General features: G+C 41.0%; 8 protein-coding genes across 9 annotated transcripts; 3 read left to right on the forward strand and 5 right to left on the reverse strand.

Annotated features, from left to right (window-relative positions):
- Positions 1-881: 881 nt before the first annotated feature.
- On the reverse strand, positions 882-5,561 carry LOC6559784 (condensin complex subunit 1). The gene is made up of 6 exons (XM_001986039.2): positions 5,430-5,561; positions 4,867-5,338; positions 3,903-4,798; positions 3,694-3,835; positions 3,536-3,623; positions 882-3,471 (listed from the first exon to the last, which is right to left on the reverse strand). Exons 1-6 carry the CDS (start codon positions 5,554-5,556, stop codon positions 916-918), a joined length of 4,281 nt encoding a protein of 1,426 aa, XP_001986075.1. The 5' UTR covers positions 5,557-5,561; the 3' UTR covers positions 882-915.
- Positions 5,562-5,685: 124 nt separating this feature from the next.
- LOC6559619 (nucleolar protein 9) lies at positions 5,686-7,939 on the forward strand. Its single transcript, XM_001986040.2, has 2 exons — positions 5,686-5,963; positions 6,028-7,939. Exons 1-2 carry the CDS (start codon positions 5,774-5,776, stop codon positions 7,836-7,838), a joined length of 2,001 nt encoding a protein of 666 aa, XP_001986076.1. The 5' UTR covers positions 5,686-5,773; the 3' UTR covers positions 7,839-7,939.
- A 103-nt stretch (positions 7,940-8,042) lies between these two features.
- Positions 8,043-8,783, forward strand: LOC6559620 (phospholipase A2). Its single transcript, XM_001986041.2, has 2 exons — positions 8,043-8,359; positions 8,421-8,783. Exons 1-2 carry the CDS (start codon positions 8,058-8,060, stop codon positions 8,686-8,688), a joined length of 570 nt encoding a protein of 189 aa, XP_001986077.1. The 5' UTR covers positions 8,043-8,057; the 3' UTR covers positions 8,689-8,783.
- Positions 8,784-8,851: 68 nt separating this feature from the next.
- On the reverse strand, positions 8,852-9,709 carry LOC6559297 (phospholipase A2 large subunit). The gene is made up of 2 exons (XM_001986042.2): positions 9,430-9,709; positions 8,852-9,360 (listed from the first exon to the last, which is right to left on the reverse strand). Exons 1-2 carry the CDS (start codon positions 9,663-9,665, stop codon positions 9,078-9,080), a joined length of 519 nt encoding a protein of 172 aa, XP_001986078.1. The 5' UTR covers positions 9,666-9,709; the 3' UTR covers positions 8,852-9,077.
- Positions 9,710-9,908: 199 nt separating this feature from the next.
- LOC6559604 (NF-kappa-B inhibitor-interacting Ras-like protein) lies at positions 9,909-10,860 on the reverse strand. The gene is made up of 2 exons (XM_001986043.2): positions 10,637-10,860; positions 9,909-10,561 (listed from the first exon to the last, which is right to left on the reverse strand). The coding sequence occupies exons 1-2, from the start codon at positions 10,748-10,750 to the stop codon at positions 10,046-10,048; spliced, it is 630 nt and encodes a 209-aa protein (XP_001986079.1). The 5' UTR covers positions 10,751-10,860; the 3' UTR covers positions 9,909-10,045.
- A 168-nt stretch (positions 10,861-11,028) lies between these two features.
- On the reverse strand, positions 11,029-16,604 carry LOC6559605 (dihydroceramide fatty acyl 2-hydroxylase FAH2). Of its 2 annotated transcripts, XM_032733902.1 has the most exons (5): positions 16,372-16,602; positions 14,997-15,226; positions 13,971-14,347; positions 11,795-12,022; positions 11,029-11,723 (listed from the first exon to the last, which is right to left on the reverse strand). In XM_032733902.1, the coding sequence occupies exons 3-5, from the start codon at positions 14,322-14,324 to the stop codon at positions 11,226-11,228; spliced, it is 1,080 nt and encodes a 359-aa protein (XP_032589793.1). In that variant the 5' UTR covers positions 14,325-14,347; positions 14,997-15,226; positions 16,372-16,602; the 3' UTR covers positions 11,029-11,225. The 2 variants fall into 2 exon arrangements, with proteins under 2 accessions (XP_032589793.1, XP_032589792.1); XM_032733901.1 differs by lacking the exon at positions 14,997-15,226 and having other exon boundaries at positions 16,372-16,604.
- LOC6560429 lies at positions 12,185-13,807 on the forward strand. Its single transcript, XM_001986045.2, has 5 exons — positions 12,185-12,366; positions 12,436-12,871; positions 12,931-13,253; positions 13,316-13,474; positions 13,537-13,807. Exons 1-5 carry the CDS (start codon positions 12,309-12,311, stop codon positions 13,707-13,709), a joined length of 1,149 nt encoding a protein of 382 aa, XP_001986081.1. The 5' UTR covers positions 12,185-12,308; the 3' UTR covers positions 13,710-13,807.
- Positions 16,605-19,936: 3,332 nt separating the features above from the next.
- Positions 19,937-24,028, reverse strand: LOC6560430 (inositol-3-phosphate synthase). The gene is made up of 5 exons (XM_001986046.2): positions 23,655-24,028; positions 21,193-21,891; positions 20,885-21,127; positions 20,361-20,828; positions 19,937-20,252 (listed from the first exon to the last, which is right to left on the reverse strand). Exons 1-5 carry the CDS (start codon positions 23,781-23,783, stop codon positions 20,106-20,108), a joined length of 1,686 nt encoding a protein of 561 aa, XP_001986082.1. The 5' UTR covers positions 23,784-24,028; the 3' UTR covers positions 19,937-20,105.
- Positions 24,029-24,575: the final 547 nt, after the last annotated feature.

Raw genomic sequence — 24,575 nt, forward strand, 5'->3', positions numbered from 1 at the left:
TAATTTAATTAACGGCCTTAAATTGTTACATTTTTATACAAAAAAAAAAAAACATATTTCAGGTTATTATTTAATTAACATGAAAATTGAAAATTCAATATTGAAAATTACGAAAATAAAGCAAATATTCTTCTTTATTTATTTAAAATTTGTAAAAAAAAAAGGTGTCATGGAGTTGATCCATAAAAAACATATGAGAGTAGCGAAATGCGATCAAAGCCGAATTCCAAACAATTCACTCGCCGACAGCAGCTTTTGATTGTTGCCTCTTCATTTTTTATTCACTCAAAAAAATAGTACAAAAAATATAGAAGCTTTACAAACGAAGCAACAAGAATAATGTTGCCAGCAATTTCCCATAAACACAACTAAACAATGAATATAAAAATATAATGTTTAAATATGTGAAATGAACACAATTTAGATGTGATTATTGTTGCGTGTCTCAATTTTAGTTGTTTAGTTAAGCGCATAATGAGACGGCTGCTTATAATTGTGTTTTAATTGATATTTTGCAAGTAAAGGATCAAGGATCACTCTAGTTGCACCCAGCAGTTGCAGCAACAAAGCCTTGCGTTGCTCAGTTTGCCTTGCCTACAATAATTTGGAGTTGTTCTACTGTTTTCTTTGTTTTCGCCTTGACGGCTGGTGAGCAGTTTCCACGAAAGTGATAATATAATGGGATTACGACTAAACGATGTACAAAGCAGAATACAGACACATGTGTAAAATGGAAAACTGAATGAGAATCTGTGAATTGACACAAAGGGGATTAGGGGTGCATAGAAATTGTGGCTTGCTCTCCTAATCTGTCACAGCGTCTGCGTCTAACAAAAAGCCGTTTACATCTCAAATTTGAAAAGGATTTATTTTTATTTTAATATAAATATACAAAAAATAATGCAAGCTAAAATATCATTTGCGTGATCGCCGTGAACTTTGGGTTTTCCTAGATGGCGCTGCTAGCTCCTCCTCATCTTCGGAGTCTTCGCTCGCGCTGGACGAGAGGGCTGCAATCTTGCGACGCTGTTGCTTTGAATGTGCGGCCGGACGAGCCGGAGACTCATCGCTTTCGGAGGCACTGGTCTCCACCTCCTCCTCCTCCTCGGAGCTGCTCTCCTTTCGCACATTTCGTCCACGTCGGGTGTTGTTGGCGGCGACTTTGACTGATTGGCGTCCACGTTGCTGTTTCGCAGCCGGTTTTCCGCCTTTCTTCGTTTTGGTGGCACGCTGAGATCCAGGCTGAGATCCTTCGGCGGGTTGATTACCGTTCGGTTCGGTGACTTGAAGGCATTCGTTTAAGCGAGTCTCAAACTCGGTGACAACTGCCTTCAGTTCGGGCTTGGCTAGCTTGGAAGTGTTGCTAATGATCAGCTTGAAGGACTGATAGACCTCGTCCACCTGCACCTTGTCCCGGAAATGTTGCACATTATCAATGAGCTTGTTGATGGATCTCTCATTGTAGGTGAGCAGCCCGAGACAGTAGGCAATGTCGCGCCATTGGCGCTCAACGCGAGTGACCGGAAAGCGGAGGCAGAGTTTCTCCACTAGGGTCTCGATCTGGCGATCCTTCTGTATGAGTCCCAGGATGTAGCGCATAATGGTACGATATTTCTCCTCTTCCAGTTGCAAATTGATGTCGCCCAACTTGGATATAATGTCGGGCAGTACGTTATACAATATATTCGATTTGTTGGCAATCTCCTTGAAAAACTGTTTGGTTATATTCTTAATCTCGTCGCTCTCATCGACAATGCACACAGCGATATCGGCTATCTGTCCCTTGACGCGTATCATTTCGTGCAGGATGAGATGGGAGAGCATCTTTACGGCTGTCAATCGCAACTCGGTATCACTCTCATACATCTGGGCATAAAAGTGCCCCGTCCAAGCCTCTATGATGTTTGGAAAACGGAATGTGAGATCTGATAGACCCACAACCGTATTGCATTTGATCTTCAAATTTTTGGTCAAGTTCAGGATGTTCATGAGGAAGGACATGTTCGTCTCGCAGAACTTGGACGAGACGGTCATCAGGCGCGCCAGCGTCAATGTGGCTGCCTGCTGCAGCTGCTGATCACGATACTCTCCCGGCCGCTTGCATATATCAATGATAATTGGATAGACTTTGGACATTAGGGCATTTGGTTCATACAGCAGCATGTCCTCGCATATGGCATTAATATCCTCGGCAATGTTATCCTCAGCCGTTGCACCCACTAAATCATCATCTGGCTCCTGTTGCGGTTCGGCAGCAACTCCGGATAGACGCTTCCGCGCCTCCATCGCTGAGACATTCACAGTTTGTCGGCGGTGTGCACTGATCGCATTCTTTGTGTTCTTCTTCTCCTCGAGGGCCGTCAGCTCCTCGCGAAATTTCATGTTATTGTAGACATCCATGTCCAGAAATATCATCTCCTTGATGATCATGAAGCCAATGCAGAACACAAACCGTGAAACCAAATAAACAGGCATTTTCGGAGGTGGACCATCAGCGTCATTGGACTGCGTCTGTGTCTGCGTCTGAGGCAATTCTTGGGAGTGGGGTATATCAGTGCCCTGTGTGGGCGGCGCGGACTCCTCCGTAGCTGCTGCCGACCGCACCAGCCAGTCATCATTGAAGCGCCTAATCAGCTCCATCGCAATATTTCCGGCGAGCACATCGGGCGCCTGGCAGATGCGATAGTAATACTCGAACACGCTCATCGCCAGTGCATCAAAGTCCGGCACTTGGGGATGAAAGAAGAACTGCAGGAATAGATTCGTTATTTGCTGCACAAATTTTGAATTGGTCGCGCAACGCTTATAATATTTGTTGTTGTAGTTGGCATCGATGCAGTTAACCAGCAGTTGCAGGCAGCTGGTAAAGATGCGCGGATCCTGTTCAGCACGCTCTCCCGTCGCAATGTCTTCGATGAGGACACGATTTGCCGATGCAATCGTTGACTTCGTCTGCGATGCCATAATTAAGAGCTGCAGTGCGAGCCGAGACTCATTTTTTGTGGTGCCCTCCAGTTTAAGGGTGAAGCGTTCGAAAAGCACCTGAATGATGAGCGCATCGATATCTTCGCTGCCCACCCATTCACCCATCAGTGTTTCCATGGCCGTATAATGGCCATACTCGACTTCGGACAGGAACTTGGACAGATTCTTCACCACCTTGATGGCGTGCGCCCGTCCCGTGGTGTCTGTGGTGAAGAGCACCTTGCGATATGCATTACAGACGGCATCACGTTTCTCCTTGTCCGATGACCACACCAGATTCAACATACGCTGCATGCCCACATCGGTGCCGCGTATGCCAAACAGGTAGCCCGTCGTAAAGAGATCCACGGCCTCGAAGACGTCCGTATTCGTTTTGGATAGCAACATTTCGAGCATCTTTGGCATTGCCGATGTAGCCACATGCGTGAACTCAATGCTATCCTTAAGAAATTCAACAGTTTTGATTTGCTGCAGCATTTTCTCGCCCTACAAATAAATGAAGAGCAAATTAGATCAATTGCATTACTGATAAAATGCCGCATTTACTCACACTATCAATGCAGCCATTGGCTAGGGATAGAAATGTCTTAAATAGACCCAAATGATAGACACAAGCCTCATCAGGCTTCAACAATCGACTGTGTGTAAAGAATGAAGAAAGTAATTACATATTTTGTTCAATTAGTGTATTTCATAATTGTTACCCACCTCAATTCTTGATTACCCATTACATAGTCTGCCTTGCGCACCAGCACTGTTGCCTCCTTGTACTTCTTTTCCAACAGCACCGGCAAAATCTTATGCACCAGCTGCTCGTATTCCTCCTCCTTATCAAATTGCATTTCGGGAACTGAAGCGAAATAAGCATTTATAAAATACACAGTAAATTTAATTCAACATATATAAGGAATACTCACAGTCTCTTAGGTTTTCCTCAATAATGGGTATCAGCTCCGGCGTTATGGATTCCCATTGTTCGTTAAAATCTTCCGCCTTCTTGCGTTCATCGGCTATCACATCGTCCAACTGTTTCATCACTTCCACTTCAGTCTCGTGCTTTTTCATTAGCTCCTCAAGCGTTAGCTTGCCCGAATACGGATTGTTTTCAAGAAATGCTTTGATCAGTTGTATGGCCGATTTGCGCACCATGGAGCTCTTATCCTCCAGCCGGCAGACGGCCTCGCGCAGAACTTTGATCAGATAGGTGAGTGGAATGGCGTGCTGCTCCTTCATGTGATGCCAGATGTGCAATACCTTAGAGCGCACATGTGCCGATATATCGTTGATGTGGTCCAACAAATTGTTGAGAAACTCATCGCGTGCCTCCTTCATGTCATCACTAAGATCCTCGGAAGTCAGCTCACTAACAACCGCATCGCCCATGATCTGCAGCACACAGTTGCGCAGAACGTGCGACTCGCAGTTAAGCAGTTCGTCGCCCAGCTTGGACAGATGCGGTATCATCAACTTGGGTGCAATCAACGAGAATTCGGAGAGAAAATTTGAGAAGTTTCGCGACACTGTCGTATCCGATGTGTCCATCGTGAGGGCATCCGCGATATCTTTCATCAGTATGGAGAAAACTGTTGTAATGCCATATTCCTCATAGAGCAGCAAAATCCCATTCGCCACGGCAGTTGCAGCATGCTCCGTGCTTCGCAGAATTTGAAGAATACGGGCCGGGAATGTGATGGCATGATTATATCGTTTGATGGCGAGGCCAAAAATTTGAAAGAGTGTATCAATAATATGACGATTCTCCGATCTAGGCTGTACCACTTCCAAAGTACGATAGCAAATATCACACATCAAGCTATAATCGGGAAAGTTATAAGCGGGTCAAAATCATAAATCAAAATCTGATCAATTACAACTACTTACGTTACAAAAGTTTCCTCGACAACGGGCGGACTCCAGAGCTTCTCCAGCGGACACTGCATAACATTGTAGAGTTGCACCAAAAACTTGCTACGCTTTACCTCCCAATCGGGATACTGTTCCAGGACCTCAGCTTGTTTTGCGCGTTTCTTCTGCTGATTTAGCTTCTGATCTCGCAGCACTTGCTGAACTATGACATCGATGCGCTTAACCGTATTGACGAACAGATACAGTGTCATTTTGGTCAGATTCAAATAGCGTCCACGATCCTGTGACGAGGGTGACTCTGCCGCAGTCAACAGCGGCGTTAGCTGACCGCCCAATATGTCCACTGTCAAATAAAGAAGATCGAACGCGCGCATAAGATTGCGTATGGCAGCGCCATCGTTGGCTGACTGTTCTATTATTGAATAGTAGACATCAAAGTGTTCGAATATGTAGAACGGATCACGCTGATGTACTTTACTTTTACATGCTGCAAATAGTAAATAATTAAAATTGTATCTTTACTATTACTGTACTCGGTTTGAATTGCAGGCGCGCAACAAATATATGTGTTCACTTACCAACTAATTGATCTGGTATTTCGGTCGGGGTGTATACCTGTTGTACATAGAACTGATCACCTCGTGAATTGAGCAAATCATTGTTTTTTTCGGGCAAAATAAATTGAAAATCGTGCGTTTCTGACATTTTTGAACCGTTTGATTGAATAGTGACGCTTGTTCTTCTTGATTGTAGAGATGGAAGCCGCTAAATTATATAAATCAGTCTGGCAACGCTGCTCATCGATAGCAGCGATAGTGATGACAGAAACCGATTAATATTATATCGGAAAGTATATTGCACGGTGTATTGCACGCACACGTTGTTTAGGAGATTTAATTGAATTTCAATACAGAAGACTATCATGGAGACGGATAACCATGCTAAACGTAAAAGGCCCAAGAAGAAGGGAAGTCGATTTATGCGCAATGCCAAGGGCTTTGCCAAACAAGGCATTTTTGGTCGCGGCACCCACATAGACGATGAGCAATTCGGCTATTTCATAAACATCTTGGATGCCATGAAGGCCGGACTCGAAGATGTGGAGGAGCGTGGTAAGTTCTTGCCTCGCTGTTGCTCAATGTGATGTGTGATCTGGCAATTTATATGCTATTTTAGTCAACATGGCGAACAATGTATTCGAGCAGACAACGGATCAGGAAATTCACTTGGCCTCCAATCAAATTGTCTCCAAGGCACTGGAGTCTCTCATTGGTTTCGTGGACGATGTGCAACTTGAACGTTTCTTTGGTAAATTCGGCGACAACCTGCGTCCTATGTGCTCCGATCGTTTTGCCTCCCATGTGCTGCAAAAAATGCTAGAAATTGCCTTCTTACGGGGATTGGGACAGACAGCAGCGCTGGAACAGTCAGATGGCGATAATTCCATCACGGCGAAGCGTGCCAAACCGGATGCTGCACAAATCGAGGAGCAGTACAATCTAGAGACCGAGTTCAGTGATGCACACCGTGAACAGTGCCGGCAATTTGTGCTACGCATATCGAAATTCATGCTCAACAATCTGGAGGATTTTGTGTGGGATGCATGCGCAACTCATATTATGCGGACGGCTATACTCTGCCTGGTTGGCATGCATGTGCCCAAGATTGCCTTCGAAAAGGGAGGAGCTGAACTGGCCAAGCATCGACGGCTCTACGCGGTGCCGGAGGAATGGCATGAAATCATGAAGGAGTTTCCACAGCGCCTAGAAATGTGGCCACAGTTCGTCGACTTTCCCTACCAGGAGCACTCGTCCGCCCTACTGGGTGTTATATGTCTATCGCTTAGCGTGGTCGACAAGAGCATGCTGAAGCATTTTGGCAAGAAAATCTTAATGCAGAGTTTGCTCAAACCCAATGATAATGACAATGATGACAAGTCGAAGGAGACGAAAATTGAAATTAAAGACGAGGATGATGAGGATGAGGATGTGGCAACCGAAAAACCAGATGAAGACGATGCTGAACCCGAATCCAAACCAGAGGTGGTGCTCCCAAAAGTCTTTCACTATCAGTGTGCCGTCATATTGCTGGAGACTCTCCTGAGCGTTGCTGGTGCCAAGCTGCTGACCCAGCTCTATGCCATGCTGTTTAGCGGACGCATTGGCCACTTGGCCCAGCAGCAGCAAACCAATTTTGCCGTCCAGCGTCTGCTGCAGCACCTGAAAGAGGTGCCCGACTTTGAGTCCGTCTTCACAGAGTTGCAGCCACACATCGAGCAGCTGCTTAAAATGGGCTACACTGGCGTTGTGTCCGCCCTGAGCGCCGCCTGTCTGCGTCTGGGAGCCAAGCAGGCACAAATGATTGCCGCACTACAGACGGCTTTACATGTGTCGGGCGACAAGGAAAAATCCAAGCTTTTCTTCAACTGTCTGATTAAATTAAAGCCGCATGAGCTGCTCGCCGGCGATGATTCGGGCTTTGTGCATCTGCATGGCTCGCTGATGGTCCAGCATCTGCTCCAATTCAACAAGCCCATCTATTTGGTCAATTGCATTCTGGATTTGCCCGCTGTGCAGCTGGCACAGATCTTTAACACACCAAATGGCTCGCACATTGTCGATGCATTCTTGCAGAGCAAATATATTGGCGAGAAATCACGTGAGCGTCTCATCCGCCAGTTGGATGGCTTTTATGTTGATCTCGCCATCACCCGGCATGGTTCACGCGTTCTCGAGCAGTGCTTCAAGGCGGCGCAAGAGGCGCACAAGCTGCACATTGCCAAGGAGCTGAGCACCAAAGCCAACATGATGAAGGGCTCACCCTTTGGCCGACTCATCTACACAAAGTATCGTTTGGATACCTACAAATTGTCGCCCAGTCAGTGGCTGACCAGTCTGGGAAAACAGGAGGAGGATAAGAAAACAGAGCACTCGAAAAAACGTCCAGCGAAGACAGCAAATGAATTGTTTAAGGATATTCTTAGTTAGCGTGTCGGATCTACCCTAATATAATAAAATATACATAATAAATATTGTTATATTGCTTGTAAAACATTTTACACAATTATATTTAACATGTTCAAACCGTAACAAAGTATGTAAATCTCAGCGCGTATAAACAATTGCTTATCGTCGGCATTCATAAGCGAAATATTCAACCTCAACCAGCTGATAGCTCAGTTTTGCTTTTGCTTTCAGAGCATCAACATGTGGCTAATTCAATTGACGCTCATCTCTACCCTAATCAGCGTTTCGCTGGCCTTTGGCGACGAGGCCATTTTTGAGGATGAGGACATTTACAATCAGGCGCTGCCACCAGTGCCGCACACAGGAATCACAGCACCTGGCACCAAATGGTGCGGTCCGGGCAATACGGCGGCCAATTACAATGATCTTGGTCGGGAGCGGGAAACGGATAAATGCTGTCGTGCTCATGATCATTGCGACGAGATTATCGAATCGCACGGCTCACTCCATGGTCTGCCGAACAATACGGACTGGTTTCCCATGTAAATAAAGTGGCGTGGAAAAATCAATATAATCCCTGTGACTCCTCGCTTCCTTTTGCAGCCTGAAGTGCAGCTGTGAACAACAGTTCATCAATTGCTTGCAGGCCGTCAACACAATGACATCGAATACCTTGGGTCGCATATACTATGGTACAAGGAGTAGATGCTTTGCCGAGGGCTACCCCACCTCAGGCTGCAATCAGTACCAGGTGGGCGCAATTCGCAGACGTTGCATTCGATACAATGTCAATAACAGAGCGGCAAAGATCTGGCAATTCTATGACATGCCCTTCTATACAGCGGCTTCGCTGCTCTTGGCAAAGTCTTGACCTTGACAAGAGCTTTAATCTTGAATACAATAGCTTTCAAGCATCGAACTCATTATGGCATTGAAATAAATATATTAATATTCTTATTACTTGAACATTTTCGAAAATCTTTAGATTTTGCAGCCTATTAGCTCACAGATAAGAAATTTTTAATCTACAAAAATTCGATTATTCGATTCTGGATGACACATTTTATTATTCTCAAAAATAAAAAGATTTTACAAATTCTATAAATTTGATTCATTGATTTAAAAAATTGTATTTAAATTGTAATAGAAGAACGCGTGAAATATTTACCCTTATCAAGCTATTGGTGTAATGCTCTTCTTTTTTTTAATGTGTAGATAATAACAAAACTTAAAAGCCTATTGCGCAATTACGTGTCGCCTTCAATTGGGCTGCTGTGGCGACACGTCGTCTTCCTGGGTTGGGTGTGTGTATAATGGTAGATCATAGAATTGCCAGCGTGCTGGCTGCGATAGATCCTCTGTGTAGCTGAGGCAGCGTTCCTTGAAGAGATCCAACTGTCGCTCCTTACAGGACCGAATGGGCGGTCCATAGGCAAAGCAAATGTTCTTTGTGCTGAAATAAATACGACCCAAAGCAGCCGACTCCATGTTGTGCAACGAACTGAGACACTGCCGGAAAGCCGTTTCGCAGCCGCAGGAGAAGCTACATGTGTGTCGACAAACAGATTTGTTATCATATTAATGCGATGGAACGCGTTTTGTTTGCACTCACATGGGAAATAGGCTTATGTTGGACAGACCGTATAGTTGCTCCCCAGGCAATATCTTCTCCTCACAGTGGTCGTGCGACCGACAGCACATGTCCACTTCCACTTCGGATCCCAGATCAGTGTAGTTCTTTGCAATATTGCCAGGTCCACACCATTTTGTGCCAGGCACTGTTATACTCAGACCATATGCACAACCGATCAGCGTCGCCAAGGCTACAACTAAATTCAGAGCTCTCATGTTCGAGGTTCGAGGGCAAAAGTTCTACTAATCCGTGGGGATACCCGGGTGCCGAATTTGTTCAAAAATATTCATACTTAAGTCGTCTGTGACGCCGCTGGAATGCTGATTAGGCTTAATGTCAAAATTAAATCAGCCCCGTTGAAAGTTCAAAATTAATCTATAAAAGTCTAGTATATTTAACACATTTGCATGGAAAAATACAAAGCTCAGCTTACAAACAACAATAAAAAGCGCAAGAGAGGCGATTAATACTCGTATAATATCCACATTAGTCATTTTGTTCGTCCATTCCATTATAAATTGAAATTTCAATTCGTATAGTGTAGTGTAGTATGTAACTCATACATACATATAAATAGATTTGCTTATAAATAGATTTAAATCTCGCTCTTCTGACGATTCTGCATCACCTGGCGTAGCTGTGGAAAGGTGCTCTTTGTCTGTGGCGGATGCAGACGGGCACACAGCACTGTGAAGGGTTCATATAGCGAGGGTCGTTCCATAACATTGACAGTATAATGCTTAATGCGTTCCCGTTGACACCAATTATTTGCCCGGTCCATTATCGATTCGACGGGAATTGGTGTTGTTGGTGGCGTATCCTTTTTGCTGCGTGCTCGTACGTTTGCCAATACAATGACGGGCACTTCTTTCTTTTCCTTATGCTTATCGATGTCTGTCTTGATGTCCGCCAGCATATCCAAGCTGCGTGGATCTGTGGGATCGTAGACGAGCACAAATGCGTCAGGAAATTGCAAATAATGTCGCGGCAGCTGAGCCGCCTGTTCGCCTTGTAGTCCGGCAGTATCGTAGATCCGTAACGTTTCCCGTGCACCGCCACGTCCTGTGTCTACACTCGCCACATATATATCCTCGATGGTTGGATGCAATTCCTTGAGAAATAAGTTTTTGTTTTTGTTTACAATTTGCGAGCAGTGACGAAAAGAATCGTGACACGACCCACTTACGGTTTCGGTGTTGATTTTGCCATATACCAATTGCTCAATAAGTGCTGTTTTGCCCACATTTTTCATGCCACACACCAGCACTTTGCCAACTTTACCAATCTTCGCATTAAGCATTTTTATAAATATAAACAAAACAAGGAAATACAACAGATGCGTACACAACAGATGATACACTTCCTCAACTTTAGCTTAGCGTTGCCACCCGACAGAAAACGGAGAATGAGACTGTACATCGATAGTTTATTTATCGATGAAATAGTATATGGCAGCTCTGTTTGGCAGTAGTTTACGACAGTTAATCGTCTCAAGTTATGATTTATAATTTCTTTTACAAATTGTATTTCATTACATACAAAATGTGCAACAGAATATATAGACTGGTGAAATACATATGACTTATGTTAAAATTCATTTTACTTTTTATAGCGATTTACAAAATTGTCATCTTATTTCTTAAACTTATATTACAAATTTGTTCAACTACAGCAATATTTAATATCACTAATCAGACAATACATAGAGGCGTCAAATCGACTGAAAACTAGCTGATTGTCTAATTAGCGGTAATATGCCACACAGCATACGGATACTACGCCCATTTTAATTGGAATTTTAATTTTCGTAAATAAATGCGCGTGTTGAACACAATATCCCATAGTGGGCTGCTAATACCATATCCGAGATCTTGATGCGCAAAATGATGCTGATAATGATACCTTTTCATTTCATAGAGATGCTGACCAGCAGATGGGCTTCCATAATGCAAATAATAATGTATCATGTCATAGCCCAAATAGCCCACTAAAGCACCAACGAGAATCAAGCGTGGATGGTGATTTTGTAGAATAAAATATAGCGGCGTGTAAATCACAGTAGCAAGAATTACTCCAGGTAATGGAGGGAAAACGAGACGCATCGGATCAAATGGCACTTTGTGATGCAGTCCATGGATCATAAAGTGAAGTGTGCACAGCCAAGGTCCACTGTCGCTGGTCAGCTTCACATGAAAGACCCAACGATGCAAAGAGTACTCCAGCAACGTCCAAAAGAGCACCCCAAACAGAATATGGCTGAACAATACGGTGAACTGTTTGTAAAAACATGTTACGTGAATTTTGCAAAACAAAAAAAAATTTTTTCTTTATTCTTCACACTTACTCCTTTCATATTGTGCGAGTTTTCTTGGAACTCCTGCCAGCCACAAGCAATGATAGATGGGATCCAAAACGCTGGCACAATCCACCATGGCGTCTTCGTCAAAATTTCCAAATACCACGGACCAAATAGGCGCAATGGTCTATCTACAGGCTTATGCACCCATTCATCGTAATGTTTTGTTATTTTACCAATTTGTGGCAGCATCGCTTCTGACCAGTCCACAAGGAACTGGAATTTTAAACAAAAATCGGTTAATTTATATTTGAACATTTAGCAACACTTATGCACCGTCGATTATCGATCTATCGATAGTTCCCTAAAACAGAACCAAAACAAGTTGGCGTCTCAAGCAGCTGGTTGGTTTTAATTGAAAGCTGTCATTTGAATGGGTCGGTTGGCTTTCATTCCACTTGATTTTTGTAAACTGCTTAACACGGCAATATTTAAATTTTAATTTACATTTACATTTCAACTCACAAATACGTATTGTGCTTAGCCGTGAGCCAGCATAAACATGTCGAACACCTCAATTCGTCCAATACCAACATTGAAAGGCATGTTTACCGTGCCGCGTAAGTATTACTTTTTCCCTAACAGCCATGGCAACCGCACAAAATATATTTTTACGAATTTTCTTGAAGGCGTCGTACCGGGACGTAATTTCCTAAAAGAAAACAAACAGAGTTTACGCTCATTGGAAAAGGCAACCACCGAGAAGATTGCTGCTAAGAAACCGGTGCGCCCAAAATGGATGCCGCCATTACTTCGTACCGCTTCCGAGGATCCTGAACGGAAGCATTGCGAAACCGAAAGATTGTCGTTATCGAGGCGTAATGACAGCGAGATCTGTTTGTTGCGCACTCAAGGTAAATCACGCTCACATCATGGCCTGGAAATGCCAAAACAACAGGACGAACACATCGATCGTGAAAGACATGAAACACACAATGAAAAGCAACAAATAATAAAATCATCTAGCCGTTGTCAGTCATGTGGCACTGATCGCAGCTCCACAAGCATTGGCGTACAGACAGAGGACATTATGGATCAACTGTATTTAACAAATGCCTTGAAAAAGTTAATAACAGCCACGCAGTCATAAGTCAACATAATACTAACAAATGTGCTCTTTTTAGGTGCAACATTGATGGCAAGTCAGTCTTAAGTCAGGGCCACAAGTTGTGCAATGATCCTCGCCAGCATTACGATAACAACTATGGCAGCTACAGTCAATACAATGACGATGACGAGCAGCCACTGTCAGCATACTCCAATGAACAACTCAAACGCAGCGCATATAATATGGATGACAATGAAATGATGCCTCTACCAGAGATGGAAAATTTGGCTACGGACAATATGGTGGATGATGAGGAAGCACCACTGAGTGCACGTAGTCGCGACACAATTGCTACAAATGCAACCTCCAAATCAAAACGCCGTGATTACAAGCTGGGCTGTGAGTACGATCCGTAGTTGTATAACTTGACTGACAACAGTGTGTATTTGTTTTTCCCACAGCACGCGATGATTTACGGCTGCCGCGCTATTTGGAAAAGGAGAAGCGCGAGAAGGCCGAGGCAAAAGAGCGTATGGAGACACGCGATCCAGATTGTCCACGAGGTCATGTACTTCTAAGTGAACAGGACCGCCTCGCAGCTTTAGCTGCAGCCAAGAACCGTTAGTTACAAATAATTTTTAATAATGAATTTCTTTTGTAATATTCAATTGATGAATTTTAGATTTTGATATGCTGATCAATGAGCTAAATCATATGCCAATGACCGCACAAACGCTGCGCGTGCGCACACGTAAGGCCGAGATTGATAAGGAGCTAACTGGTGTTGAGGATGATATACGTATCTACTCCAAGCAGAAAGTCTATGTGAGAGCCCCCAAATCGCGAGATCTCTAAAGCATGATCAGACACTTGCAAAATACATATCAAAAGGTTAACTGGATCAATTATGTGAACTATCAATATCAATATATTGAAGATGTGGATCAACCCTAGTCGTTTTTGTGTTAATAGTATTTATATTTTTTAAATGAGAACAATCTGTAAAAACAGCAGAACAACACCCCCCGCCCCCCGCAAAAACAACAAAAGAACAAAAATAAAAATTAAGAGCGTGAAGAGCAACATAAAATATAATACATATAACATTTAAAATACCTCCATGCTGTCGTCCAGTTGATTATTGTTGCTGTCCTCCGCTGACTGTTTCGTTTGTTCCAGCAATTCAATTCCATTATCTGCTAACTTGGCTGCACTTGGGCGCTCCTTTGTCTTCTTTTTCCCCTCATAATCCTGTGCACTTATCTTGTATTCCCGCATCAAGTACATGGCTGCATCGGAATGTGGTGGCGCCTTGAGAAAACGGGCTGTCATATCTGTCTGATTGAGACCCTTTAGGGTATTTATGCCACCCGGATGCTTATGCATAAAGTTGGAAAGATCATAGTACTCCTGCCGATATTTTACAGTGAATTTATGACGTTGCTCCGTTGTACCGTTCAGCGTATCCATTTTGATGAGCTGCAAGTTTCCAACTGCAACCAAAAGTAGTGCATGAGTAAATTATTAGTTGAATGTGGTTGTAGATTCTTAACTTTTTAATTGTTGCAATGTTGCTAGTAGCATTATGAAATAATTAATAATTGTCAACCACAGGCAATAACACAAAAAGCTGATACTTTTTTATAGCTTTATTTGGACATTTATAAATGGAAGTTATTTTCACATCATAACATTGACACGAAGCTAATAATTCAATATTACTGTATGATTTGGGATGTTAAGATTGCCACGAATTGTAAATTTTAGTCAATAATATCTTTCTATTAAGTATATACAAATCAAATCAAGTTGAATGCAAAGAAACTTGAGGAGGAAAGTGCAGATAAGTTAATGCTAACGTTGTTCAAATTGTGTTCTAGATTTGATCTGTTAATGACAATTTGATAATGAGAGTTGAATTTTGATTATAAATTAGAATTATGACTTGTAGTTAATTGTTTCGAAACATATTTTGTAATCTAAGAGTAGATAATTATAATATGAAATAACCAAACTAACATTTGAAACAAGTGGTGTACGGCCAAGTGTAAACTACACTGAATAAAACTAAACTTAATATTCAGCTACCTGTTAAAGTATTTATGCAAATTTAAGTCCTTCCGTATTGCAAGTTCAAGTTACCTTAGTAATTGGCTTATGTAATAAGTGCATCAATTCGATTAGTAATTACAGCCAATAGAGCATGTGAATATTTGCAAGCTGCTATAAATTACAATCCACTTATTCCGATAGAACAATCAAATCCACTTCAGCTGCAGTCCACAAACTCTTTTTCTATTTTATAATATGCATAATCCGCATTCCATGGAAAATGTACCAGATGTTCTACTCAGTCGATCGATTGCACAAATCTATTGCCAAATAATTGAAATGGAACTTAACATCAATTTGAATATGTATATATATATATATTTTATAATATATTCGAGATGCATGTATTTCCATTCATTGGCTGGTTCTGATTCAACTGTTGTCTACGCGCCATTTGGAACGTAACGCGAAACAAATAAAATCTCTCATAAAAACAAAAAATAGTTGCACGTACACATATGTATGTCTATATATATGTTTGGATGGATAAGTAAAGGTACTTGCAAACTTATTACTTATCGCTATACTATCACTGATAGAGCACAGTTAATACCATGGTCCCAGGCCAAATGCCATGTCGGTCGTTTGTCAAAGTCTATGGTAAGCCCCATACTAAACATGGTGGCAAGGTGTACCGTTCAAATACCACTTTATACATATACATATACATAAACATGTACATATGTATGTATACATACATATATAAATATGTAGAGTAGTCGCACTCTCTGACTCATGCGACAGGCTACTATTCCGCCACATTGATTAATAGGCATATAGGAACTCTCAATTTTCACATATAATCAAGTGGTATGTTTTATGAATTCTTATCTGCTGTATTTCTGAGTATGGCCTTTTTTTATTTCTCATATACAAATAGTCATGTCTGCTTTCGGACTAAGGCTTTCGGCTTTAGCTACACCTACAGCTAGCTCTATTAAAATGGGGTCTACTATTCCGGCACCCCTTAAAACTTGTTTGTTTTTGACATATTGTTACTTTGTTGTAATGTTTGTTTGCAACTATGTGGAGTGGTCATGTACTATTATCTATGAAATGTTATCTATTGGGGCTAGTTGTAACATTGTTGTATATCTCTATGGTTTTGACTGATTTCTGAATTGACCAAGGTTTTTCAAGCGGGCTTACTGCATTTTAAATACATTTTGATTAATCGCACACAACAAAAAGTCTTGTTTCAGCAAATAATAAAGGATTTTAAAATAAAAAAGAATTTAATTATGAAAATATGGTCCATGATTTTTTAAAACTTTTCTTCTGATTTCCAAATATGTGAAATTAATATTTCTGTTTCGTTATCAGTTCAAATCGAAGCCAACTTATCGAAATTTGTATAATCTCGAGTTTATTTAAGCATTAACAGTTAACACTCAAATACACATACCAAGGATTAATGTTTCCTTTCCTTGTAGACCTAACAAACGTAAAGTCCTGTCGCGAATTTCAGATTACTTCAAATTGTATAGTTATTTAGCACACCGCAGTAAGATATTTATTATTTAGCAATAAACGTCAAAAGGAAAGAGACAGATGCGTGCACGCGTCCTATACGCAATTGTTCCTCTGCTCTTCTAACGAAACGAATAACGGACCGCACACAACGCAAAGCAGCTCGCAACTGAAAATTGAAAGAGAGCGCCAAATGGTTTGAAGAAAGAACAACAACGACGTGAACAGCGACGCGAGCTGCGCTGCCCCAACTATCATGCTTAGTATACAAGTTCTGCCACCAGATAAACGGTGATAAGATTAACTGTTTGTGCCTTTAATATTAGTTATGTGGGAGCCAAACATTAAGCGTTGTTTCACCTGCATCTACACGCCTTATCTGCTGTCAAATCCTGTCAAAGCGAGCCCGATATGCCAATGTTTTATGTTTAATTTACGTCACAGAAAATATTGTAATAATAGATTGTGACGATGGTTTTACCGATATGTATCCATCATAAAATTACGCATATTATATGAAACAAATATTATTCTATCCACAATGTACAATCTGCAATCTTACAGTGTACATAAAATAAAAACACATATAAAGATTATTTGTAGACGTTAGGCGATATCGAGCTCTCGTGTAGCATAAAGTTGACTCACAAGTCTTAACATTTTTTCAGACTGCTAAATGTATTATTTTTTGTGTTCGTTCATTTACTGATTAGTAATTGTAATAGTAATATATATTGTAGAACGAACATAAAATTGATAAGTTTATCAGATGTGGGTTTCAGAATGAATCAGAATTTAAGACAAGGAGCTTAAAATCATTTTTTTTTGTTAGTTATTTATATTTCATTTATTAATTTATTTAGAAAAAGAAAATATACTCGTATCTTGACAATTCGAGTCATCGGTGTAATTTGTAATACACATGAATTTTCTTTTAAATGTAACTTTGTGTTGGCCATGCTCCGAATAGGAAATGAAGTGGAAAAATCAAAGCGAAATTTGCAATTAAAAGCATATTAGCAACAATACTGCATATACAATGAGTTAACATGTCACTTTTAAGGTATCCGACTTAAGTTTCAATGCAAAAGAGTTGCTCAATATTGCAAGTCACGCAAAGACCGGTAAATCAAGTAGAGCTGATCTTGTCACAAAAGAAAATTATGGAAAACATAATTTTTTCAGTTGACTTCGATCATATTCCATCTGTACTCAGCTTGCAGCAGTTGTCCATGATATGTAAAAGATGCACTCTTCTATTTGCAAACATTAGCAGAACAGCATTATACCCTTTTTACGCATTTTCAATATTGTCACAGGGTATAAGTAAAGGTATTTGATTGAATGCAAATCTTTGGCTTCCATCCGTAATGTGTTAATAATTGCAATCAATTAAAGCTCCACTGCAAATAGGGTCTACGCAGAAGCACGTGTTGGACATTGGCCATAGAATCCTTCAAGGTCGCCTTAACAACCTTTAGATCTGATGAGGCGGAGGGGAGGTCCTGGACGTCCTGGACGGCACGTGTGTGTGTGAACACCAATTTCGGTTCATATATCCGTGTCCTTTGACATTTTTGCACGCGAGCCACAGTTCCTTAAGCATGCTACACTTTTTCCTGTTCGAAATTATGGCAAATCCTTCAAAGCTACATGCCCTAGGGACACACCTTTGACTGTTTTACGAAATTTATGAGTTTCCACATATACACAACAAAACACACACACTCCCATATACATAGGCGCTATAGCATATACACTTTAAAAAAAATATATTAATTGTGTTTTAGAAAAATGATTCATTACTGGAAATGTGTTGTTACTTTGTGTTATCTATAACAAATTATCTATAAATTGTTATCAATTATTATTGAGTCTAGCTGCAACCCAAGAAAATGAAAGTCCTTTCGTGAATATGAAATTTGTCGCGGAGCACAGCGATTAATAAACCCTAACCAAATATGAATTATTTGGCAATAAGAAAATAACAAATTGATTAGTCTTTTTCTATTTTAGAATTATGTAGAAAACACTTCTTGATTTTTCGTAGTGCATGGATAAACTCTCGGGAGCTGTCAGTCTTCCTATTTGACATTGACACGCCAAGCCTTTTAGTGGACGTTGAGCTACGCCTTTCTGGCCAGTGGTTAGTTATACATTTTTTGTGGATCGAAGCACCGTTAATTACACATATACATTTCTTAAGTATGTATGCTATATGACAGACTATTAATGTAATAAATTGAACGGCATTAAACGCCCAAATAATCATTAAGGCATTCAATTAGGCGCCTTTCGAATTTGTTCAATTGCCGTTCGACTTTTAATGTGGTTGTCTCTTAATTAATTGTCACTGTGGAAAGAAGAGTTTTGGAGCACACAACAAGTGCATTAAGGCTCTCACGAAGATTGCGATAAGGCCTCAAGAGGCAGTTATTATTCTGGCAATATACCTTGTTCAATGTGATAATCTTATCAATCAAATAATATATATGGTTTTTGGGTTTTTGGAGACAACCCAATTGGGACCAGGAATTTCATTGAAAGTGAAAATGAATCATTAGTCATCGAGAGCCCCCACCACAAAAGCCCCCAATAAACTAAATTGCTGATTCATACTGCATTGTCACTGAAATTGATTAATTATTAACTGGCGATTAGACAACGAATTCAGCTAATCGAAATACATATTATAGAAGCACCTGTATAACACTCATGATTATCAAATTTCACTGAATATATAATCTCAATTTGCTCAATCCTTGACAAAGGTGTGGCAGAATGAAATTTTATTAAGATATTTTGATGGGCAACAATCTCTGAAGTCTACTTAAATTTTTACAAACATACCTTTAGGCGGAGCGTAGAAAATTTACAAAACGCTTTTGCTAAATATGATTTATTTATATTCCATAAATCAATTGCCTATCTCGACTAAATTTCAAATTCACACAATGTTATTAAAATGAAATAACCGAAAATGTGTGTAATATCTCCAAAAATTCGCTAAAAATAGAGATGTACATATTTGTATATAAACTACCATATGGCATAAATTACGCGAATGTGAACAAATAAATTGAAAAATTCTGAAATGTTGGAAATCAATCGCATCAATTCTAAACAAAGGCATAGATATATATATATATCTATAGATAGATAGATATATATACATATATAAATGAATCGATTCCTTGTGGGTTTTAATTTAAAAAAATGATTGTTTTGTTCAAGTGCTTTATTAGGAATGAATTTGTAAACTCTAACTCATCATAATTAAACCTCGGACTGTTTTTTCTGCTGACATGTTATCGTTGTCGCTTTGGTCGCTGCAGCTTTGTCGCATTGCTGGAGGCGTCAGTTGACCCATCTGGGTCACAGACGGTCCCGTCTGGGTTCTCTAGTGGAATCGCCGTATTTCTCCATGCGCCTTAGCTGTGATCGTAGTCTCTGCATATTTCTGCCTGAGTCCCACGATGCCGAAATATGCTGACGAGGCGCACGTGTTGAATGATATTTATTCTAGCTTTTTAGTTTGAGTTATTTGTAATAATATATCGTAACTTATATATGTAAATGTAGATATACATAAATATTGCATATATGTAGATATTTATATATTTTCTACTGTTGTCTTTGTTTCACATAATCCAGTGACTGAAAGACCTCTCAGTGACCATTGCCATTGGTGGCCAGCTTGGTGCCATTGCTGTGTCCATTGGCGTGCAGCTTAGCCTTGGACTCCACGGCGCAATTCTGGCCGATCAGCTTAGACTTCTTCAATGGTGGCTCATTCGTAATGTTGGCAAAGTCAAACTGCAAAAAGCAAGAACGATAAGATAATTTTAATATAAGAAAATGCTCAGCTTTGCCTGTATCAAATCCTAGTTAACTTATCAACCCAATAACTATGTGATTTCTTACCCGCTGCTCCAGTGTTAGATGTGATATGGGTGGCAGTCCAATGCAGCCACGCAATATGTTCTCAATGGCCGCACGCTGACGGAAGAGAGAGTTCACGACCTGCGCTCCTTGTGGCACCAGTGGCGCCTTGCACAGATAGCTAAGTAACGAGAGGACCGGCTTGAAGGGCACCCAAGCGGCAGCATCTCGCTCGGCGCTGCGCAACTGAATGCGGGCACTCAGCTCGCCAAGAATGAGCAGATCCAGGATGAGGGGTGCGGCCAGCAGCGAATCCTCGCATGTATTGTGTATGACGAGAGTGTTATGTCCGCCCATCATAATCTCGGAGGTATACTCATCCATGGCACGCTTACTATCACCCACATAGGGCACATACTTGATGACGACCACATGGTCGGGATGCTCATTGGGCTTGTACAGCACATTATTCGAGGCGACCATGTCATCGACAACGTTGCTCTTGGATATCTGTAAAATGGACATTGAATAGCAATCCCATTTTCAGTACGAGCTACAAAACAAACCTCCTTGGAGCGGAACTGTTGGGGTGCGGAGAGATTCTTGCCATCGTTGTTGCCCAAATGATTATAGCTCACAATGGAGACGGGCTTAATGCCGGCACCCACCAAAAAGTCCACCAGCACCGACTTGATCTTTGTCTGTCCCGACTTGAAGTCGTCGCCAGCAATAAAGATCTGTTTCTCCTCCGCCAGCTCAATCAGACCCGGCACAAATGTGTTCTGTGGCGAACCGTTAATGTACGTACACTGCAAGAAAGAGTTGGACAGTGAAAGTTACTCGGAGAACATAATTCCAGGGTATATGTACTTACGCCTTCGGCAATGCTGGCCATGGCAAAGATGGTCGATGGCGACACTTCCGATATGTTGGCCTTGAGCGAGGCTTGCAGCTCCTGGCTGGTGGTATTCAGGCCCTTCTTCACTTCGCTAAAACGCTCCGTATTCGCTGTCCAGAGCACAATGACTGTCTCCACGCCGCTTGTCTTCTTGAAGTCACGGATGTCGCGACGCACCTGCTCGTACTGTTCCAGTCTGGTGCCCTTGATGAGATTATCGGCGCGATCCAATTGATTGGCAGCGATGAAATCTGGATCGTAGATGGATGGACGCGGTTTGAACGCCGAGAGTTGTTCATAGAGTTGATCCTGTAGACCAACGTCCAGGACTTCGGCCCGCCGCATGGCATCGCCCAAATGCTGGCCACTTATGTCCCAGCCATCGACAACAATGTCATTTGGCTCGACCATCGGCAGCAGTTCCTTCATCGGCACATGCACATCGCTGCCCGACTCATCCGATCCGATTAAGACCGTCGATGCCTGGGTAATCGAACCAAACCAATTGGCCTGCTGTATACCCGTCTTCTTGCGCCACTGCAACTGCCGGCGATTCGCCTCCAAGGCGGCTGTCAACGTCGATCCATTGTTGCCACCCCATCCAACGAGCATGACACCCAACTTGGGCACATGGCGAGCTGTACGTATTTTCAGCGACGTTGTCTGCGGGTGCACCTGTCAGACAAATCGGAGCGATATCAGTATTAATTATTTCCTACCCAAAATCACACAGATATAAAATAGCATTTGCTCCACTGGGCAGTAACCTTATCATCCAGACAAAGCCAGGCCGGTAACTGATGTTAGACTACCCAAGAGTTACTAAGCGAATTTTGCGATCGCGTGATTTTTATTAACGTGGCCCAAAAACTGATCGAATTTCATATGCTCTCCCATGAAACTATTTAACCACCCAACCCAAGCCACTAAATAATTTAGTTATTTTAGAAATTCAAAACAAAATCAACAACAAAAATTCATGTTGATTTCGAAACGTTTTCAAACATTCCGAAAAATTAAAGAAAAAATAAAAATTTTACGAAAGTTTCTAACATTTTCATTATGTTTTCGAATATGTTCAATTTAGTATTATTTATTTTTGATCAGCAAGTGTATACAAAGATTGGCGTGGTATTTGTGATTTCATATAGCACCTGATTCTTGTCAGCGACGTGTTCGTTAGCTCGCAACTTGTTATAAATATGTATATAATGATAAACGTATAAATAATTTATAAGCATTTATTGTTATCTTTTTGCCGGCCGGCAAATTAAGAAGCACATGTGAAAATTTCATCACATAAAAAACACATGTTCCTAGACAAAATAATCCAGAGTATGAATACGATAAAATGCGAACGGAGCACAGTTCATTGCCAAATGGGTTAAGGTGTTGGCCCAAATAAGAGCATCAGACTTCTGCTCTCAGAAGAGCGTCGCTCTTTGATTGCTCTTGACCTTATCAGCTGGGCACATCAGCCCCTGACATTGACCTTGGAGCAGAGGAAATGCAGCAAGTGTCTGTTTGCTGGGCACAAGAAGGCGGGCAAACAAAGCTAAACAGAAGACTGGTTTATGTTTGTATACAGACGTATAAATATATACATATATATGTATATAATTATGCACATATGTGCTTAGCTGATTAAATGACGTATCAAATTCACAGTGCAAACACAATTATTATGAGACTCAGTTTCATAGACGACGCGTGCGCATTGTTCGTAGGAAACACGCCACCAAAAGGCCATTGTTAATGGATATGTGTGTGGAAAAGAGAGGAAAAATGGGAAATGGGACAGTTATCAGCGATTCATCTTTACTTTATCAGCTCTTTCGGAAAATGTGTGCGACAATCAATACAATATATATATAATATGTATATATATTTAATACGGCACCCACAAATTTTTCTGACTGTACGAATTTTATTTTCTTTTTTGGGTTTTATCTTCCTTTATCTCGCTGCATACAAATATCATATGTATATTGAACGAGCGCATTAATAAGCTCTCAGCCATACGGAATGCTAATTAATGGAATATTTTTTCCGCATGTACTTATTATATTTGATGTGTATATGTTTTATTGCTATCGCTCGTACAGCTGGAGAATAGTCGAGAATAGTTTTCTTTGGCTGGCATACAATTTCAATGCGAAGGTCGGAATATTAGCCGAACAATAAAATTGCAATATTCTCTAATATGCTCTATTTAAGAAATAAATAGAAAAATAGTAAACTGTAAAGCTGTTGACTGCATAAACAAAATTTAAACTATTCCCTTATTGTTTGCCAGTCGCAACAATTGCCTTAAGCTCATTAAATCCTTATGCAACTGTTGCATTCTATTTTTAAGTGTCTTCCGCTTAAATCAATAAGTGGTCTACGGATATATATTTTTTGTTGGATGTAATGTATCCAGAAGGTCGTCAACTCACCTGCAGTTGGCCCGCTGCTGTGCGCTTCACATGCGATGTTTGATATTCATAGTCGGTCTCAATGAAATCATCGTCCACGTGTACCTTGGGCGATATGATTTCCAGCGTTGAATTCTTTGTTGGCTTCATCTTTTTTTTTGGTTTTTTTGATGCTCGAATATCGAATGTTTACTTTGTATGTTTTTCACACGTCACTTGGACTTTATCCCTTCACTAGCATATACACTTGTTGTTTATGATTGAGCGTGTATTTTGTTTTGTTCCAGGAAAAATCTTTGCTTGACTCCCGCACAAATATTTTTGTTCAGCCGCAAATTCTACTCTAGCGTGTCCAGGGTCTGTAAGTCTGCACAAAGCAAATGTTCGCCGCCTAATGAGCAAAAGAGCGAGATGCGACTCGCTTTTATTTACCGCGGCGGCATTTTGAAAGAGAAGCGCATAAGTAAATGGAATCGGCAAATTGCCGGCTTCATCGTTCACACAGAGAGCCAGAAGCCAGAGAGAGAGAGAGGGAGAGAACGCGAGCGAATTTACTGTGCATGTGAGTGCCTGTTTATGTGTGTGTGTAAGTTTCAGTTGAGTCCAGTGAAAGCTTCTTGTTTTGGGTCCCCCGCCACAAGGCAGTGCAAAAGTTAGCCAAAAACCGCAAAGCAAAACTTATAATGAGCTTCGAGAGGAGAATTTGCGCTTAGCTTAATGAACTAATCGGAGAGAAATATAAATACAAATAAAAGAACAAAACAAACAAGACAAGAATGTGTATTTAAAGATGATAATGCACTCTCTGCCAAATAAAATGTAATACAATATTTTATGATTTTTGAAATCTAGATACATATATCTAACTAAAACAAACAAATGTCTTCTATTTTAATTTTTTTATAATAAAACAATTGTAATTTCTAGCTCAAGATTTCTTCC

This window comes from Drosophila grimshawi, unplaced genomic scaffold (assembly GCF_018153295.1).
Source record: "Drosophila grimshawi isolate 15287-2541.00 unplaced genomic scaffold, ASM1815329v1 contig_1367, whole genome shotgun sequence".
Classification (NCBI taxonomy): domain Eukaryota; kingdom Metazoa; phylum Arthropoda; class Insecta; order Diptera; family Drosophilidae; genus Drosophila; species Drosophila grimshawi.